Source organism: Equus przewalskii, unplaced genomic scaffold (genome assembly GCF_037783145.1).
Source record: "Equus przewalskii isolate Varuska unplaced genomic scaffold, EquPr2 ChrUn-6, whole genome shotgun sequence".
Classification (NCBI taxonomy): domain Eukaryota; kingdom Metazoa; phylum Chordata; class Mammalia; order Perissodactyla; family Equidae; genus Equus; species Equus przewalskii.
In genome coordinates this window covers 1,943,508-1,961,753 of record NW_027228754.1, presented here as the reverse complement: position 1 = coordinate 1,961,753, position 18,246 = coordinate 1,943,508, and the positions used below count along the sequence as shown (strand labels likewise).

General features: G+C 49.1%; 1 protein-coding gene across 2 annotated transcripts; it reads left to right on the top strand.

Moving 5' to 3' along the window:
* The first annotated feature begins 732 nt into the window (after positions 1–732).
* On the top strand, positions 733–16,688 carry FCRL6 (Fc receptor like 6). 2 transcript variants are annotated; one of them, XM_008520493.2, is made up of 10 exons: positions 804–914; positions 5,470–5,490; positions 7,006–7,272; positions 7,804–8,088; positions 8,238–8,519; positions 8,912–9,037; positions 12,369–12,434; positions 13,052–13,120; positions 15,267–15,298; positions 15,377–16,300. In XM_008520493.2, the coding sequence occupies exons 1-10, from the start codon at positions 884–886 to the stop codon at positions 15,503–15,505; spliced, it is 1,308 nt and encodes a 435-aa protein (XP_008518715.2). In that variant the 5' UTR covers positions 804–883; the 3' UTR covers positions 15,506–16,300. The 2 variants fall into 2 exon arrangements, with proteins under 2 accessions (XP_070464336.1, XP_008518715.2); XM_070608235.1 differs by lacking the exon at positions 5,470–5,490 and having other exon boundaries at positions 733–914; positions 6,980–7,272; positions 15,377–16,688.
* Positions 16,689–18,246: the final 1,558 nt, after the last annotated feature.

Genomic DNA, 18,246 nt, shown 5'->3' with positions numbered 1-18,246 from the left:
TTTATGAAGTCAAGCTCCTTTTTCTATGTTTGTTTGGCACTTGGATATCTGCCTTTGTAAATTACCTATCCAATTATTTTGCCCATTTTTCTAATGGGTTGTCTGTCTTTTTCTTACTGACTTATAGATATTCTTATAATCTGGATATGAGTTCTTTGTCAGCCGTATGTATTAAAAATATCTTATCCCTGTGGTGCCTATTCACTCTCTTAATGGTGTCTTTTAATGAACAGTTGTTCTCAAAATAATAACCTGATGGTCTTAGAGCCTCAAATTCAGAACCTCTAGCCCCTTTCTAGTCCAACCTCACTGATCTCTGATTCCCTCCTGAACTGATGGTCTTGTGGACCATTTTCAGGATTCACTTCTCCATCTCATTGTGTTGTCCAGACACATTTCTCCTTGGAGGCGGTGGGGCACCTCCGAGAACTGGTGGTCACTCAGGGTCGGGGATGGATGATCTTCGTGTTTCCCGCACTGTGCTGGAAACCTTCCAAGCTAACTGAGGCTGAGACCAAGCAAATTCTGGCAGTTTCTGGATCTTTGCATAGCTATGTCCCATCCTGGTTCCCTAGAATGAGTGTTTTGAAGCCACAGAGAGAATGTTCAAAAGTGCTTGCTAGTGGTTTACTTACTGATACCTTCATGCTCCATGGTCAAGAAAATTTATTCGTATAATACTCCTTATATCAAAAAGGAAGTACCAACTTGAGCTTTTTAAGTTTCTTCCCCACTTCCTCTATTTAGACTGTCAAACAGTAGCACCGTTTTAGTGAGAGGACTTACTCACCCCACCCTGCGCCTGTGGCCTAGATGCTCTGCCCCCAGCTTTCCGTCTGCCTTCAGTCTGACCTGCTCCCTCCTCCGCACCAGGCCAGGCGCCATGCTGCTCTGGACGGTTGTGCTGTTCTTCGGTAAGTCACTGAGCGTTAGCATCCCCTCCTGGGCACCAAAGACTGTAAGTCGTTCCTGAGACGCGAAGCCTGATTTGACCTCTCTCAGTTCACGTGCATTTATGGCTGGAGCTTGAGACACGTGCGTACCCATGGGTATATTTGAAAGAGATGGGTGGGGGTGGGGTGGGTAGGAGGGATCCCTGATGTTTCCGGTCCCATTTGCCTGGGTCCCTGGAAGGGCAGCCCTTCGATGTATCAGAGCTAAATTAGGGAGGCAGAAAATCACATTCTGAGTCCCAGTGACATATTTACCTTGTGAAATCAGGTTAAAACACTCATCAGAGCTGTCGTGGGGGAAAAATAAAGTTATAGAAGGAAAGGAGGCTACTAGGGATGGGGAGAGATGAGGGAAACAGGGAAAAGCAGATGGGAGCTGGGGTTTTACAAGGAGATGTATTTTTATGAAGCCTCAGCATTTTCTTAGAACCTATCAACAATTACCAGGCTTCTCAACTGGTCAAGAGGCTTTGCTCTGGGTGTTCAAAGCCCTTTTCAAATTGATTGTCCTTTATCTGCCTACATCCTCTCTCTATTGGGGATGGGGGTCTGTTTCTAGTCTGACTGGTCCTTGGGGATGGTTAGAAGGATCAAATCCTTTCTCTCTGATCCATATCTCTTTCCTTGACCCACCTCCCCCCGGGGCCAGTAACCCAGGCCAGTGACTGAAGGGGCTGGTCTATGAGTAGAAGATTGGGGGAAGGGGGTCCCTGGGCTCCCTCAGACTCAGCTCAGTCTCAGCCATTGTCACCCTGCTACACTTAAAAGGAACAAGTCTCGTCATATATTTCATTTCATTTTATAGTTTCTGAGTTGACTTACTTTTTAAATTTGGTCTCAGTAGTTTGTTTATTTGTTTTCATTGAACCAGAAAAACAAAACCATTCCTAAATACAGTCTCTTCCTGGATAGAATTTGAGAATTTGACCTCTGTGAGGAAAATACCTGTTCCACTCAGAGCTCTTCCTTCCCCGACTGTGTTACCCTGGGTTAGCCTGTGTGTTCTATGAATGGCCATTTGAACAAGTGAAAGGTCTAATGCTCACACTAAGGGCGGGGACAGGATGGCCTGGTGCCTGGATATACTCCAGAGGAAAGATCCCCAAGGACAAATGGCTACCTTGTAGAAGGAACAGCCCTAGGACTTGACTAGATAAAGTCCCAGAGCTTCCCAGCTTGGAACTCAGGATCTGATGGGAGAGAACAAAGGAAGAGAAAAGGGAGAGAGTCAGTGCGAGAAGAAGGAGAGAGTCAGTCAGAGAGAGACTGGCATGACTGGGTCACACTTGGTGCTCAGGACCCCAGAAAAGCAGCCTAAGACATGGACTCCATGGCCAGATGTGTAGGAACAGAGTTACTGTAAGAGCAGAGCTGCTATTTCCTCTCGGATGTGGACAGAGGGACTGAGAGAAAAACACCTACTTTGTAGTGCGGACGTTTTCGCATCTAACCTTCAGAGACTTAGAGAGCAGGCATTTTTTTTTTATCCCTATTAAGGAGTTGAAGAAAATGAGCTTCAAAAAGTTTAAGAAACTTTGCCGAGAATTACCCTGCTAACAAGAACAAAACAGGGATGTAAACCCAAGTCCATTTGATGTCAAACCCGATGCTTTTTCCCTTCTACCTCACTACCTCTGGTCTGCATGTAGTTGGATTCTAATCAGGAAAACTGGAAAATAAAATCCATTTAAAGTGCCTGGCAGGGCATGGTCACACAATAAATGGTGCCTAATATTATTGTTGGCTATCAGGGATTCAAGAGGCTAGAGGCCCCGACATTGACCATGCTGGTACATGGCTGTCCACGAAAGACATATTTAATGTTTGGGAGATGAACCTTAATTTTCTTCTGAGCCACACATTAACCAACTTCACTCCCAGTACTGGAACCCATCCTCATATACACACACAGCATCCATGACAGGTCTCACGGGGCTTCCACATAACCCTCCCGGCTACATGGCAGCCACAGCTTGGCAAAGAAGCATGTTCCGATGTGGTAGAACACAGCTGTGAGATACTTCTTCATGTGGAGCTGAAACTTGCCTCCCTGACATCTCTAATTTCCATGAATTAGCCCCACTTCTGCCCTATGAAGTAACTCAGAATAAGTCTCTCCTCTCTTTTAAGCTTAACCCATCAAGTATTTGAAGACCACCATATGTCCCTACTCTGTCTTGTCTTTCTCAGATAAATATCTTCTCCCAATCCCTCTAATAGGAAATGGTTTCTAGACCGTGTTCGTTGTCCTGGGATGCTTGGTCTTGATGCGCTTTGTTAGTGGGCCAGGAGCTAGACATTCTCCTCCCTCCCGTAGTGGCCTGACTGGTGCAGAGGTCAGTGGGGCTGCTGCCTCCATTGTCCAAGACTCTGCTGTGCAACCTAGTTTGACAATAGCTCTTGGCTATCTCATCACACTATCACCTCATCTTTAGCCTACAGCTACTGAGGCCCCAGGTCCTTTTTATAGGAACTGCTGTAAGCAGACATTGCCCAGTCTGCATGTGCCCAGTTCACTGCTGTCTTGATTATAGCCGGTGGGTCTGCAATCACAACTCCAAGGTCTTTCAGTGCCTTGGAGAGCAAGTCTTCGGGATTTGGGGACATGAGCTCAGTTGAAGTGTCTCTATGTTCTCTAGATGCCTTCTCTCTTATTATAGGCTTCAGTACCCTCAACCCTGTTTGTTTATCACTTTGTGGCTGCAAGATTGTTTTCCGGTGAAGAGGGGAACAAAAGGGAGGCATCGCTACACAGTAAGGTCTTAGTCACTCTGAGGTCAGGCCTTCTCTCTGCTCTCCGCTAATGTAATAACCACTTTCCCAGGCAGGGGGACAATATAACCTACGCAACTACTCTGTAAGGAAAAAATGACTGCTATCATTCCCAGTATACCTGCAAAACCAGGAACTGGAGGCTCTGGGATTTAAACAATTCGTCCAAGGTCACACAGAAAGAGCTGTATTCATGAGTCTAGTCCACGTCATCTGATTCCAAATCCTGCATGCTTTCCACTACACCAAGCTCATAGTAAAAGATATGTTTAGATGTGGGGAGGGGGCGATCGCAGGATGGTAAGAAAGAAACTCATAATTCTGCGCACACTGAGAACCTGTGGCTGAGCTAAGCCTGAGCTAAGTAGAGAATGAAGGTGGAAAGCCTCTGCCTGTGTCCCGGGTAGTGTGGACAGCAAGATGGCAGCATGTGAAGGAACATGCAAACATCTGCATCTCAAACATCTACTGAGAGAGTCTTCACCCACCCCTCCCAAGGCCATTCTTGCATTTCTCAGTGTTCTGCCCAGCACCTAGGACATGTCAGCAATGAAGGACACAAGGAAATCTAGAGGATAGGCTGGACTGACTGCTCTCAGCCCTACACCATTTATTGTTTCATCCCTGCCCCAAAGGCCAAAATACTCTCCACTGCCTCATATCCAAGCGTGCCTCTCAATTTAGGGTCCTCCATCCTGTAGGCTATTCATATCTGTCTAACCTCATCTGTCATCATTTTATGGCTTGGCCTCTCTTCCCAGGCCACCTATTCTCCTCAAACATTCATTCATTTAAAAGCATGAGTGCAGTGTATACAAGGTGCAAGCAAGTGTGTGATGCACTGGCTGGTTTGTAGTTCTCTCTTTGATCCGAGCTGCCGGTCCATGTCCCACATCCTTTAATGATTACTCCTCCAGGGAAACCTTACCTCCTGCATCTGATTGCTTCCATCCTCTGTTCCTCAGAGTAGGGACATTGGACCACAGGAGTCAGGTCCTGCCTCTGCTGTCTGAGTTCTTCTATAAGTGCAGATAGGACCCACAGGCACATTAGTGCAAGAGTCTAGTCCTATGTATTCTAATTTTTGTTCCCTGCCCCGCATGTCTGGGCACAAAGGAAAGCATTCATGCATTTATTCAACAGGTGCTTATTGAACACAGACTATGTTCCAGGCACAGGTCATAGGCATAGGTAATATGGCCCTGAACAAGACAGGCAGAGTCCCTGCTGTCATGGAGCTTACATTCTAGACAGAGGGAGACAGGTGATAAGCAGGCAATTTAATGAATACAATAATTTATAACAGTGATAAGTGCTCTGATGATAATACAATGGGGCATTGTGATAGTGATTGAGGAGAATTCTTTTGATTGGGTGTCCCAGGAAGACCTGTCTAAGGTGGCAACATTTTAACTGAAATAGAGCAGAGGAGTCCAGGCAGTAGGTCCACCATAAAAGTTATTGGGTGGTTGGGTGGCTGGGTGGCTAGTTAGCTGGGTGGTTAGGTGGCTGCTTGTCTGGGTGGTTGGGTGGCTGGGTAGTTGGATGGTTTAGTGTCTGGGTGGCTAGATGGTTGAGCGGCTGCATGGCAGAGTGATTGGGTGGTTGGATGACTAGGTGCCTGTGGGGCTGGGTGGTTGGTTGACTGAATGGTTGTTACCACCCATTCCTGAGGTGACAGGCTTCCGTGTCATAAAATTCTTTCTGCTACTTAACCTAATTTTCTCACTTTGTTCTCTTGTAGTTCCCTGTTTGGGGAAAACAGGTAAGTCTTGTCTATGTCTCTTCTATCTCCAAGTGTGTTCCTGGGTCAAAACATTGGATGGCTACAAGGCAGGGCCATTGGGTCCCCCAGAAACATCTTCAGAGCAACACCAGACTAGGCCCTGCCCAGAAGACTTAGCTAATGCCCAGGAAGAGGAGAAAACCAAGACTCCACTGATCTCAGGCTGAGGGTAATTCTAGGGTGACTCAAGTCCCAGCAGAATGGCTCTGGGCCTCCATCCTGTTTCCTTCCAGGTAGCACTGGCCTCCATCTCCTCCCAGTGTGGCCCTGGAGCCCCAGTATTCTCCACTCATCGAGACCCTGGACTCCTTTCTCTCCCTTTTATAGTCAGAGAAGCAGGCACCTTTGTCTATAGATCAGTCTTTGTTCCTCAGCTGCCCTTAGTCTCTAGCCCACCGTCCCACTGACCTCCATGGAGCTTTCTTTTGAGTAGGAAAAAACTCTGACCTATGAACATCTTGACCTTAAAGGACATGTTCTGTGATGCCAGGGAGGGAGAATTCAACGCAACACTTAGTGCTCCTAGAAGGAGCAGTCGTGGAAGCAAAACTCATCATTTAGTTAGGCTGGGAGCATCATTACTTTTGTGAGCATCATTACTTCCAGGGGACAGGTCTTGAGGATCCAAGGAGATCCAGGCAAAGGCAAGATATGCTGGGGCTCCCCTCGGAGCTCCCTATCTGGTCCTCATCATTATTCTCCAGTGAAAAGTTCAGGCCCCTGAGTTCTGCCTGGGACTGGTGGTGTCTGACTTGTCAGAGAAGTATGGCCTGGGGCCACTCTGCAAATGATGCTGGGTCCCCAGGATCTCTTCCTTGTCCACCTCAGGGTATAGTATACATTTTTAGTAGTGGGGACAGAGTTGACAGATCCCTGCCCGTGACCATGGTAGAAATGTGGTGAAAAACTCCCTGCTGGGGGTGCAGATGGAGGCTGGGTCTGGGGAAGCCTGACAAGAAAAGCAGCAGGAGTGAGCCAAGGCGGTGGCACTTCCGACACCTGCCGCTCTAGCTCCTCTCTGGTGGGCAGGGGTGCAGCTCTCACAAGGAGCTGCTCTTGGGGAGTCAGGAGATAAGAAACCAATCTAGGGGAGTGAGAATTGGCTCAGGAGGAGTGCAGCAGAACAATGGATGGAAGGAATCCAACTTGACCCAAGCTTGGTAAGGTGGCAGAGGACAGTGCAATGTAAAAGGAGACAAGGAGGGTAGGAGGGAAGAAGGCCAAAAAGGAGGCACAGGAAGAAGAGGGCGGCGGGGGGGGGGGAGGGGGGGGGGCGGGCAAGGAAAAGAAGAGAGAGAAGAGAAGAAGGAGGGGAAAGGAGAGTAGAGGCCCTGACCCGGGTCTGGCATGATGGACTGAGGGACAGTGACAGCTGTACAGGCATCATCCAGAAGCCTCCATCCCGAGTGGGAGGCCTCAGGCTATGGGACAGAGGAAGAAAACGGGCTGATGGAACCTGCAGCTCCAGGGTGACCCTGTTCCTGTGTCTCACAGTCTGGCTGAACCTCCGAGCCTGGCCAGACCCCGTGTTTGAAGGAGACACCCTGACTCTGCAATGCCAGGGAAGGAGGAATGCAGCCGTGTCCCGGGTGACATTCTACAAAGATGGGAAATCCCTCCAGTTCTCTAAGGACAGCCAGACTCTGTCCGTGGGGCCAGCAACAGTGAAAAACAGTGGCCGGTACTGGTGCAGTGGGCAGGTGACTTATGGTCCATTCAAGGACATGCAAATCTCAAGGATTACCATGGTTCAAGTCCAAGGTGAGTCACCAGCTTGGTGGATTGAAAGGAGTAGGGTGCTGCTCAGGGATCTGGTCTCTAGAAGTCAGCAGCTCTCTGGGCAGTACCCCCACCTCTGGCTGCCCCTGATGCTGGGCCAGTCCACAGGGCCCTGAGACATCCATGACACTGTCCAAATGCCCTGCCTGCCCACCATGGGGCACATCTGGAGCCAGGAGAAGGAGGGGAGATGCCCTGGGGAGGGGCTAGGAAGAGCCCTGAACCAGTCCTGCCACTCACTCCCCTTGAGGCCCTGGGCTGGACCCTTCCCCTCTGGGGACAAATGACCTCTAAGGTCCCTCTGGCTCTGGCCTGGGATTCCAGAGGGACTCGGGTGTGTGGGAGTCATTTCAGAGCTAGTGGGTAGGATGAGAGGTCGGTTCCCGGGAGATGATGAGTGTTTTCCACAGGACAGGGGGCTGTGGCCTGGGATGTGCTGAAGCGCAGACCTCAGCCTCTTGGGGCCTCGCTGTCCAGGGCCCCGTCCTGAGTCCTGGGCGTGCCTTTCCCCAGAGCTGTTCCTGCCTCCTGTGCTGAGCACTGTCCACTCTTCTGAGCCCCGTGAGGGGAGCCCGGTGACCCTGAGATGTGAGACAATGCTGCACCCACAGAGGTCAGCCTTGCGGCTCCTCTTCTCCTTCTACAAGGAGGGCCACGTCTTGCAGGACGGGGGCCTCCACCCAGAACTGTGCATACCAGGAGCCCAGGATGGAGACTCTGGGCTTTACTGGTGCAAGGCTGCCCCTGAGGGAGGCCGAGTTCAGAAACAGAGCCCCCAGCTGGAGATCAGGGTGCGGGGTAAGTGGAGGAGGGACGGGAGACACTCCCCAGGGATCTGGGCATCAGGCAATGGGGTCCCCTGGGAGTGTGGGGAGGGGTGCCTAGGGGAGGAAGAGCTGGGAGCCTGGGTGGTCCAGCTGACCCTCCCAACCTGTGTGTTGCCCCAGCTCCTGTGTCCCATCCTCTGCTCACGCTGAGACCCGGGCCCACTGGCCTCGCTGTGGGGGACATGGTGGAGCTTCTCTGTGAGGTCCAGAGGGGCTCCCCTCCGATCCTGTACTCATTCTACCTCGACGGGAAGATCCTGGGGAATCACTCAGCCCCCCATGGTGGAGCTGTCTCCTTCCTCTTCCCAGTGATGTCAAAGCAGCATGCTGGGAACTACTCCTGCCAGGCTGAGAACAGTGTTTCCAAAGAGTCAAGTGGGCCTGTGACACTCTCCCTGGATGGTACGTCTTGTCCCCCAACTGGATTCTGAGCCCCAGGAAACTGGCAGGGTCACTTCTGACTCCTCTGTGTACCTCCCACCACGCCCGGCACAATGCTGGGCTGGTAGCAGGCACTGCGAGACTGAGCATGGACCCTATCCACTGAACCTGGTGGGGAAACAATGAAGTCTATGGAGAGTGGGGAACGCCGTGGGGCAAGGGCTACCTGGTCATCCATGGCATTGCCTGTCCATGCTGGCATCCTCTGAGCCATCCTTCATCCCCATCTACAAGGTTCCTCCAGGCCACATGATTCCCCCTAATGCCAGCCATTCTGTCTCTTCTGTGCCCATCTGGGATGTATTTCTGAATTTCTTCCTCAATGCTCATGGTCATCTCTACTCACCCCCTAGGTCCTCTGGTCTTGTCCACCCCCACCAGCAGCAACTGGCTGGTTCCTTGGCTACCTGCAAGCCTGCTGGGTGTGATGGTCATTGCTGCTGCACTTCTGGGTTATTTCAGACCCTGGAGAAAAAACGGTCAGTAACTCTTTCTGGCTTTCTTTGTTGCTGAATCCCTATGCCAGGCACTGCCCAGCCTTTGGAAAGCCAGAGTCTGACAGGACCAGCTGCTTTCTTCTCCTGGGTGTTGGGTGGGAGGAAGGACTTCTCTTCACATGTCACACAAAGGGGCCCATGGAGGGACACTTACAGCTTCCAAAACATACACACACAGGGACACACTGTCTCACACATGCAGTCACCCAGAGTTGCACACAAACACACTGCTACACGCTGAGGCATGAATAGAGGCACAAATAGTGATTCTTACAAACCGAACTTGATGTCGATCAGTGTCCTTCACATTTGAAAGACAGTCTGTGGCTGTGAATTTGATTGAAAAAACCTAAGGCCTCCAACTCTCTCTCTCATTAAACTCACCAGAGCTCTGGTCTACCTAGTAGAGGAGAAAGAAGAAATGAAAACTCCAGAGTGTGTGTGCCTGCTCACACACACACACTCATCTTGTACAGGGCTGTGCCCTCAGTGAGTGTTCAGTGGATAAGTCATCAGAAAGGAAACATGGTGGAGAGGACTGAGCAAGGGCCTGGCCCCAACACTGCTGTTGACTAATTCTGTGACCTTGGCCCAGTTCACTCTAAGATGCTCTAAGATCTGCTCTCAGATATCGTAAGGGTGTAAGTCAGAACAATAACATCTATCTAACAACTAATGAGTTAACACCATCTAACCTAATGTGTTAAACGGGCACTTTCTGGGTGCTCAGTACATTTCTCAGTCATCTCAGCAGGTCATCCAGCAGGTTCCCTGGGTAGCCCTTTCTCCTGTTGTCCATTCTCTAATTCCTCCAGTCAGAATCACTGAAAATAAAAAATTTGGTTAAAATTCAGATGCACAGGGAAAACAATCAGAGAAATGGCATTTCTAGGTAATCTATCAATTTTGATATTCAAGACTCTCTTCTTCTTCCTGTCTTGGTCATGATAGTTAAGCGAGAATGTTGGCTTTCAAAGCAATTACCTTGGGTGGCTACACATTTATTCCAACTCTAACCCTGTTCACCTCAGGCCACATTTACGGGAAATGAGCCAAAGCTATTTGGTGCCAGTTTATTCCTAGGCCTTCAAATCCACCTACAGAGGCTCAAACAACCCCACTTCCTCCTCTGCAGGGCAACAGTCTTATTTTCCACTTGCCGAGGGCAAAAGCAATTGCTCTCCTAGACCTCCAGAGCCAGATTTACTTATTCAAGTTTGTAGCTCCCTCTGTTGAGGAATTAGTGATGTTTTCCCAGAGTTGGGACAGACTGCTCTCTGAGGAAGACCACCCAGTCATGCGATCCAAGTTTTCCTCCCTGACCATCAGCCAGGATACCTGAAAGAGTCTCTCCCTGGCCCTAGACCCAATCTCTTGCCTCACCAGGCACCCCAGTTAGGGCTTGGGCCAGCCTCCAACTTCTTCTCGCCTTTTTAATTTAGCAGTCTTTGTCCATCCAGCCTCCCATTCCCTCTTCCCTCTAGTCTTGAGTATAGATTTCATGCAGGCTAGACTTGCTTTAAGATATTACCTGTATGGTAGGAGAAAGATGGAGGCAGGCCCAGAGCTAGATGGGGAGGCCGCTGGAGTAGAGGACGATGAACTGAAGATCTTTGAGTTCTACCATCCCTGCATCTGTAACAAAGCCTCCTTCCAGTGGCCCAGTCTGGCCTCGGTAGCACAGGTGTTTCCGTTCACTCACCTGTGGGTCAGATCTTTAAAGGCAAAGCAACATAGCACAGCCTTCTCCCTCCCGGCCCCGGACAAGATGATAGAAGAGAAATCACTGGTGAAAGATCATCAAGAGGAAGATGCCTTTCACAGGGAGTAAAAGAGCATTACCTGTTCACATGGAGATTCTGCCCTCCCCCCCCCCCAACCATCCCCACTCCCCACCCATCCCCACTCCCCACCCATCCCCACTCCCCACCCAACCCCCACTGCCAGGAGCACCTGGGCTATTTCTTGTTAAGAAACCTGTCTCTCATGAAAATAAGACTCCGGGTGGTGGTCCTCTTATCTCAGAATCTCAGGAGCACAAAACCTTTTTTATAATGTAGCTCAGAAAACCACCTTCAGGCCCGACTCCATAGCTACACAAGAAAAACAGTCATATCAACACCTTCCTTCTCCACACCCAGCTCTGGAAGATCCTTACCCATTTCCAGATAGCATATCCATTCCTCACCAGACAAAAATATGCCACCACCAAAGCTGTTTAGTAGATTGAGTCTGTATCTCTGAAGGTCATTTTCAAAACATTTTGACCAATGATGATGTCTCTAGAACTAGGATGTGGTCATGCAAGGGGCCTACTTCAAAGGAGCACTTACTTAGGTGTGCAAGTTCTGGTTTGTTTGTTTACAAGTGTTCATTTTACTACCTGTTGTCACACCTCCCATAAAACAGAGTTCCCTCGAGTTCACAGAGCTCTTCATGGAGTGGAGACTCGGAACCACGGCCCCGAGGAATGAGCAGTAGGGCATGTTTAATAATCACAGGCCTCTCTGAGTCTCCACAAATGCACCCTTGGTTTCACAGAAGGAGTCATTTCCACAGATCCTACCCACTGATTCTAATGCGTTCTTGCTGTTAGAGCTAATGAATATTTCTTGGGCACTGACCATGAACCAGGTGTTCTAAAATCCACATGTGACTCAATTCCTATCCCAGGAGCTAATTTTTAAAGTTCTGGAAGTAGCTGCTATCACAGAGGCAGCATGATCATGGAGAAAAAGCGTACAAACCTGGATTAAGATTCTGTCCTCACCACTTCCTGTGTGACTGTGGAGAAGTCACCTCTCCCAGCCTCAGTCACCTCGTCTGTAAAATGGAGATACAGTATCGGCCTTTGCAACACCGAAGAATTAGGAAAGGAGGCTTTTTTGACATCCAGCCATGTGGTGGTCTCTGGGTTAGGTGCTTTGCGATGAAGTAGACACTGCATTTGAATTCCCCAGCCCAGTGTCTGGCATAGTGTGTGGTCAAAGTTATTAGCTTTTTCCCCTTCTCAAAAGCAGCCTGACTGGTAGGTCTGGGGCCCTTTCCATGCAAGGGTGTAACCCATCCTTTCTGACCCTATTCCCTCCCAGTTTGTGATTCCTATAGAGGTATCCTACCCTCTAGGGTATTTTTCAAAGGAAACATCCCATAAAAATTTACTGTGTCCAGACCTATGAATTAACCTTCATGAACAAACCAGCCTCAGACCTCCAGTAGCCTCCACTGACATTCTTTCTCTCAGCCTCTCTGTCCCCCCTGTCCAGCCTTCTCTCCGAGGGATCTCAATGAATTGTGACTTTGTATCGCCTAGGGCCCCTTCCACCCCAGAATCTGCCCCCAGCTCCAAGTGGAGAGCAGCACTCACTGTGTGCCAAAGGTAAGGACTCCCAGCAGGACCATGGTCTGTCCATTAAGGCAGAGAAGGGCCTCTTGAGGGGAGTAAGGAGAAGGAAGCCCTTGTGAGCCCCAGGTCTCAGGAATCAGAGTCATCTGGGGAAGGATGGCTGCTGCGGAGAGTTTGACGAGCAAGAGCTGTGGAGTTGGTGGTGGGAGAGCCTGGACTCCAGGAGAGAGGGCAGGGAGTGTTTAGACCAAAGGTTGGCAAACTATGGTGCATGGGCCAAACCCAGGCCCACCACATATTTTTGTAAAGAAAGTTGTTTATGTATTGTGCGTGACTGTTTACTACAGAGCCAAGTGGTTGCCACAGAGACTGTGTGGCCCACAAAGACTAAAATATTTACTATCTTTTTTACAGAAAAAGCTTGCCAACTTCTAGTTTAAACAATGTTGGGCTGGGGAAGCTGCTAGAATCTGTTGCAGAGACCAGGCACCTCTTGCCAACATGGGTATCCTATATTAATGACTGCCTCCCACTGCCAGTTTTCACCATGACACAGCCCCTGATTGCCTTTCCTGCATGCGTGTCTTCAGGACACTTGTCTTAGGTGGGCGAGCAGGTGGGTCATATTTAAGCCTCGTTCCTTCTTTCAGTTCATTATCAGAATAAGAAAGAAGAAGGTGTCATCTACTCTGCAGTGCATACAACCTCAAATAGTGAAGGTGAGTGATCTTGGGCCATACTTGACATCTTTGCCAATGTAAATGGGAAGTTTGGCACCTGGGGTGAGGGTATCACTACCACTTTGAGGGTTTCATCACCATTACCATTTTGTTGTTGTTAATGTCAGTGAGTTGATTCCATCCAGTTGATTCTGTGTGCAGCAGAGGGGAACCCTGCCCAGTCTTTTCTCACCATCCTCTCACCTTCCAGCGCTATATCAGACAGTTCTCCGCTGCTATTCATAGGGTTTTCATGGCCAACTTTTTTTGAAGTGGGTGGCCAGGTCCTTTTTCCTAGTCTCTCTTAGTCTGGAAGCTCCACTGAAACCTCTCTACCACGGGTGACCCTGCTGGTGTTTGAAATACCGTTGGCATAGCTTTCAGCATCACGGTAACACACAGCCACCACAGTATGACAACCAACAGATATGTAATGTGGTTCTCTGGCCAGGAAACAAATTCAGATAGCAGGGGTGAGAGCATTGAATCCTAACCACTAGACTACTAAGACCATTTTACCATCACCGTAATGACCACTATCTCCATCACCACCATCATCACCACCACCGCCTCCTCCTTCACTTCCACCATCACCACCACCACCACTATGACCACTATAATCACTATCCTCAACAGCCTCTCGACCAACACTGCTACCATCCTAACTAGGGAGTTTTTTGCCTTTTTCTGAACACTGTGGAGGAACAAAGGAAAGAGAGAAAAGAATGATACAGTTTTTCTTTTCCCCGGAGTCTAAGTCAGAACAAGACAGTCCCAGCTATAGGAGGGAGTTAAGAAGACCATGACCTCCAGCCAGGCTACCAGTGTCAGGGTAGCTGGGATGGGGAGAAGCCAGTTCTCACTCTAACAGAGAGAGAGGCAACGTGGTGTGGTGGGAAGAGTGTGTGTTTCTGAGTCAGTCAGAACTGAGTTCAAAACCTGACTATGTACTCATGTGTGACTGGACAAGTTATTTAACCTCTCTGAGCCTAAGCTATAAAGTAGAAATAATGCCTACTTTTCAAGACTATTATAAATTACTAGGAATAGAACCTGGGTTGTAGAAATCTTAAAGATTGTCTGGTATGTAATAGGTATTCAAAAAATAGGGAGCTTCTTTCCGTATGCCTCACTTTCTCTTAAATTTTGATTCCTGGTCTGTAAAATGAGTTTGAATGAGCCCAGGGTTTCTGCTCCCTCCCATAAAAGGCACTAAGGGCAGTGGTCAGCCTAGGAGGCTCTTGAACTGGGGGCAGTTCCCCCAGGACTTGACTGCTTATTGCCCAAAGCACTGCCAGGGCAGACGGGAAAGCACACGTGGGCACGGTTCCTTCCCGAGGAGAGTCACAATGAGGACTTAAACATAAGAAAGAAAAAAAGAAACCAGCCTCAGACTATATGTTTTCATTGGCAAAATAAGGAAATGTGACCGCTTTAATCCTAGGAGGGCAACAAAGGTGAAGGCATGATTCAGGATTGGGTGGGGCTGGGGGCGATCTGCTCCCAACTCATGCTCTAAGCAGGCTTTCCCTGACGGATGGGTGAAGAATCTGAAACCCAGAGTGAGGAGGGGCCATTACATTCCAAGATCCATAGGGAAGGGGACCCTGGATCTCCTCATGTTTGCAGAGATTCAACACTGCCTACAGTCCCACTTCTTATGGAAGTGGCTGAGGAGAGTTATTAACCTTGCTGAGCCTCGGTTCTCTCATCCCACTTTGAGAAAGATCAATAATAAATATGATCCTCACAACTAAGAGATTGGCTGGTACACGCTAAGTGTCTAATGTAGTGGTTATTTTAAAGTGTCTTTGACAAGTTCATCGCTCTTCATCCTCTCCATGATCCTTGTGAGGTGGTCGCTCTTAGCACCACCACCACTATTGGTTGAGGAAGCTGAGATGCAGATTCCCGGTGACTGGCCGAAGGTCACACAGCTCGTGTGTCGTAGACCCAGGTCTCCTGATTCCCAGGCCCACCTATTTGCAGATGGAGGGTCAAGGGTCCTGAGACGTCAAAGGGGGAACAGAGTTCCCTGGGCTGGTACGAGCTCTCTAGAAGAAGACAACTGGCAAGGAGGAGTTAGGAAGGAGACACAACAGTGAGCACAGACCCTAACCTAAGTGTACTCCTCTTTCCCCCACAGCCAGGCCTGCTGAGTCAACCTCAAGGGAAAAGGTAATTTGGGACCCCCCTGCTGTTTTCTCATCCTCTGTGTTACATCCGATTCCTCATCCTAACCTGACTCTCTCACAGGACAATTCTGTCATCTACACTGAGGTGAGATGCCCACAGCTTGGTGAGGTTCCAGCCAAGCGGCTGAATATGAGAAGCAGGACCCACAGAGATCCCCTTGGTGACCGTGATGAGGTCCTCTACTGGTGACGGTACCCCTCAACGTGCACATCCATCCACAGCCTCCAGTGTTCCTCAGCAGGCCAGCAGTGCCCCAGCCTCTTTTGTGGGTCTCCCAGTCAGGGAGCCCCTAAGCCCTTTGTCCTGGTCAGGGTCCTGAGGAGACTCAAGGAGCACATGAATGAACTCTGGGTCTCCCTCTTAGCAGAAGCCCAGGCAATGTGTGGGAAGGGAGATCCCACTCACGCAATAGGTTCCAACAGTGAACTGAACTTGGAAGCTACAGATGTTTTCTTTCCACGTGAATGGAGGGGTCAGAGTCCCTTCTCTCTCTATATATAAGTGCTTTCTGTTATGGTCCTCAGTCCCTTTGGATGTGCTTGGCTTGACCCTGAAAGGAGAGAACGTCAATCTGCATATCCCAGAGGGCTGGCCCTGGGTAGCTCCTATAAAGCATTTCCAACTTTCAACTTCCAACTTTTTTTTTGTTGCTGAGGCCCATGAGTGACCACAGGGCTGAGGGTTCTCTCAGAGGTTCAGTGATACCGAGGATCAGTGGGGAAAGGGCCTGGCCCAGACAATATCAGAGAATTCTTGACGCTGAAGCCAGAGCCCCACTGGCTCCGAGAACTCTGCTTCACGTGCAGCTCCATTTTGGTTCAAACCCTTCCAGGTTACCAAAGTTTATGGAACTGAGGCTCGCCCAAAGCCCCCATGTGTGGAGTACACAAGAAAACCCACTTACCCCTTGCATGTTTAAAAGATACATGGTTGTAAAGCTTACTCGTTAATAAAGGTGTATCATTAATTTGTTTCATACTGTTCATCAATATCACTCATTTGCCTGCTAGTTTGATTTGGTTTGTTCAAGGAGTCTACACTCTTTGAGGCCTGAGAGTGGTCAATGAAGGATTAGTTACACTTGCTCCTGCGAAGCCCTGGCGCCAGCTTCACAAGGCCCTGCTCTGGAACCACAGAATGAAGTCTCAGTTACCGACGCTTGACTACACCAGACCCCACCCACCTCTCCTAGCAAGAAGTCCACGTTTTCAGAGAGCTCCTGGCCCCACAGAGCTGCAGACATCTAGCATTTACCCTTGAGCTTATTAGAAATGCAGATGCTCAGACCCAACCCCAGACCTGATGAATCAGAATCTGCATGTCAGTAAGATCTCTAGGCAATTTGTATGCACATTAAAGTTTAAAAAGCCTGGTCTGCCTCCAGAATACATACTTCACCAAAGTACACTCGCCTTTGGGAGCTTAACCGCCTGTGGTTTTGCTCTGGGTGAAGACAGTGGATGAGACGGAGCGGCCCAGGAGAACTAGTAAAACAACCCATTCTAGCCTTTTTTCTCACTTCTCTTTTATTCCCTTTTCTTTCTTCCCTTCTCCCACTGGAAGCCTTCCTCTTCCTCATCCCCCTCCCCATCTCTCTCATCCCCAATCCAGTCCACAGCCAGAATACACCAAGACCCTCTCCCCTTTGCCTCTTTGACTCTGCTAGGGTGTCTGAGAGGCACACACCAGGTCATCTAGAAACGCAGGGCCCTCACTGGTCGATCAGGAAGCAGCCACAGAGCCCAAGCCCTGGCCGTGCCCTCTGTAAAGGAGGCACCCTCCTTGTAGAGGTCAAATCATGGACAGCTCGTGAAGGAAACACTGATGATGGGGACCCCAAAGGAGCCTGCTGGTCCAGTCATCCCCATAGACTGCCTTCTCCCTGAATTTTCATACCTCCCCTCGCGCCCCCTCACCCCTACACCAGGAACACTCAATGCATGGTCCATGGACTAGGGCCCATCTGTGAACTGTGTCTACCAGGCCAGGATGAGATAAGTAGAACAATTGAAAGCAAGAATCTAGAAACTTCTATAGCAAATCTTGAAACTTCTATACAGAGTAATTTTATGTGTAATCATAAAAAATTAGGGCTTGTATTTTGTATGCCTCTTTTAATTTCAGTTTTTTAGTAATTTGCTTTTATTGTATTCTACAAAAGTATAGGTTCACAATGGATTGAAAATAAAAAAGAAAACAGGTCCTTCAATACAGATAAGTGAGAAGTCCTATTCCACACACACACTCACACACACTCACATTCACACAACTCTCACACACACACACTCCCGCACTTTCTTTCACATACATATAGACTCAGCCTCACACTCACACACACTCTCTCTCTCTCTCTGTCTCACACACACACACACACCAGCCTGGCATTTCCAGTGCTTTGCTCTCTCCCCAGAATCTCTCCCCACCCCCAGTTCTTTTTCCCTTAGTTTAGAAAAGAATGAGCTGGGATTTTTTCAAAATGAACAATTATTAAGAAAATCCCCAAAAAGAACATAAAGGAAGTAGAGTTTTCAGAGGACACCCATGGTCTTCAGCCCAGACTCTCACTGGTTTGTCTGATATCAGCACAGCCAGCCCGAAAGTCCCATTTCCGGTCCTTGGAGTCAGAACCTGTTTCTGTTTCTAGAGGACACTGGTGAGCAGGAGCAGAAGGGCCATCTCCAAGAGAGAATGGGACTCTCACAGTTCTCCAGGGACAGACCCTGCAGACACTGAGGAAGGATACCACAGCACCCAGCCTGCCACAGGGCGCTCAGCACAGGACTGCCCACCAGCAGCCTCCATGCAGTCTCAAGGCTTTGCATTGTGAAATGTTATTTTTCTCTCCAAGTCGGAGCTAAATGCAAACAATTACCTAGCAGGGGTGAGTTGGCTGTGCCTCCTCTAGGGACCTAGGTTCCATGGAGTGACAT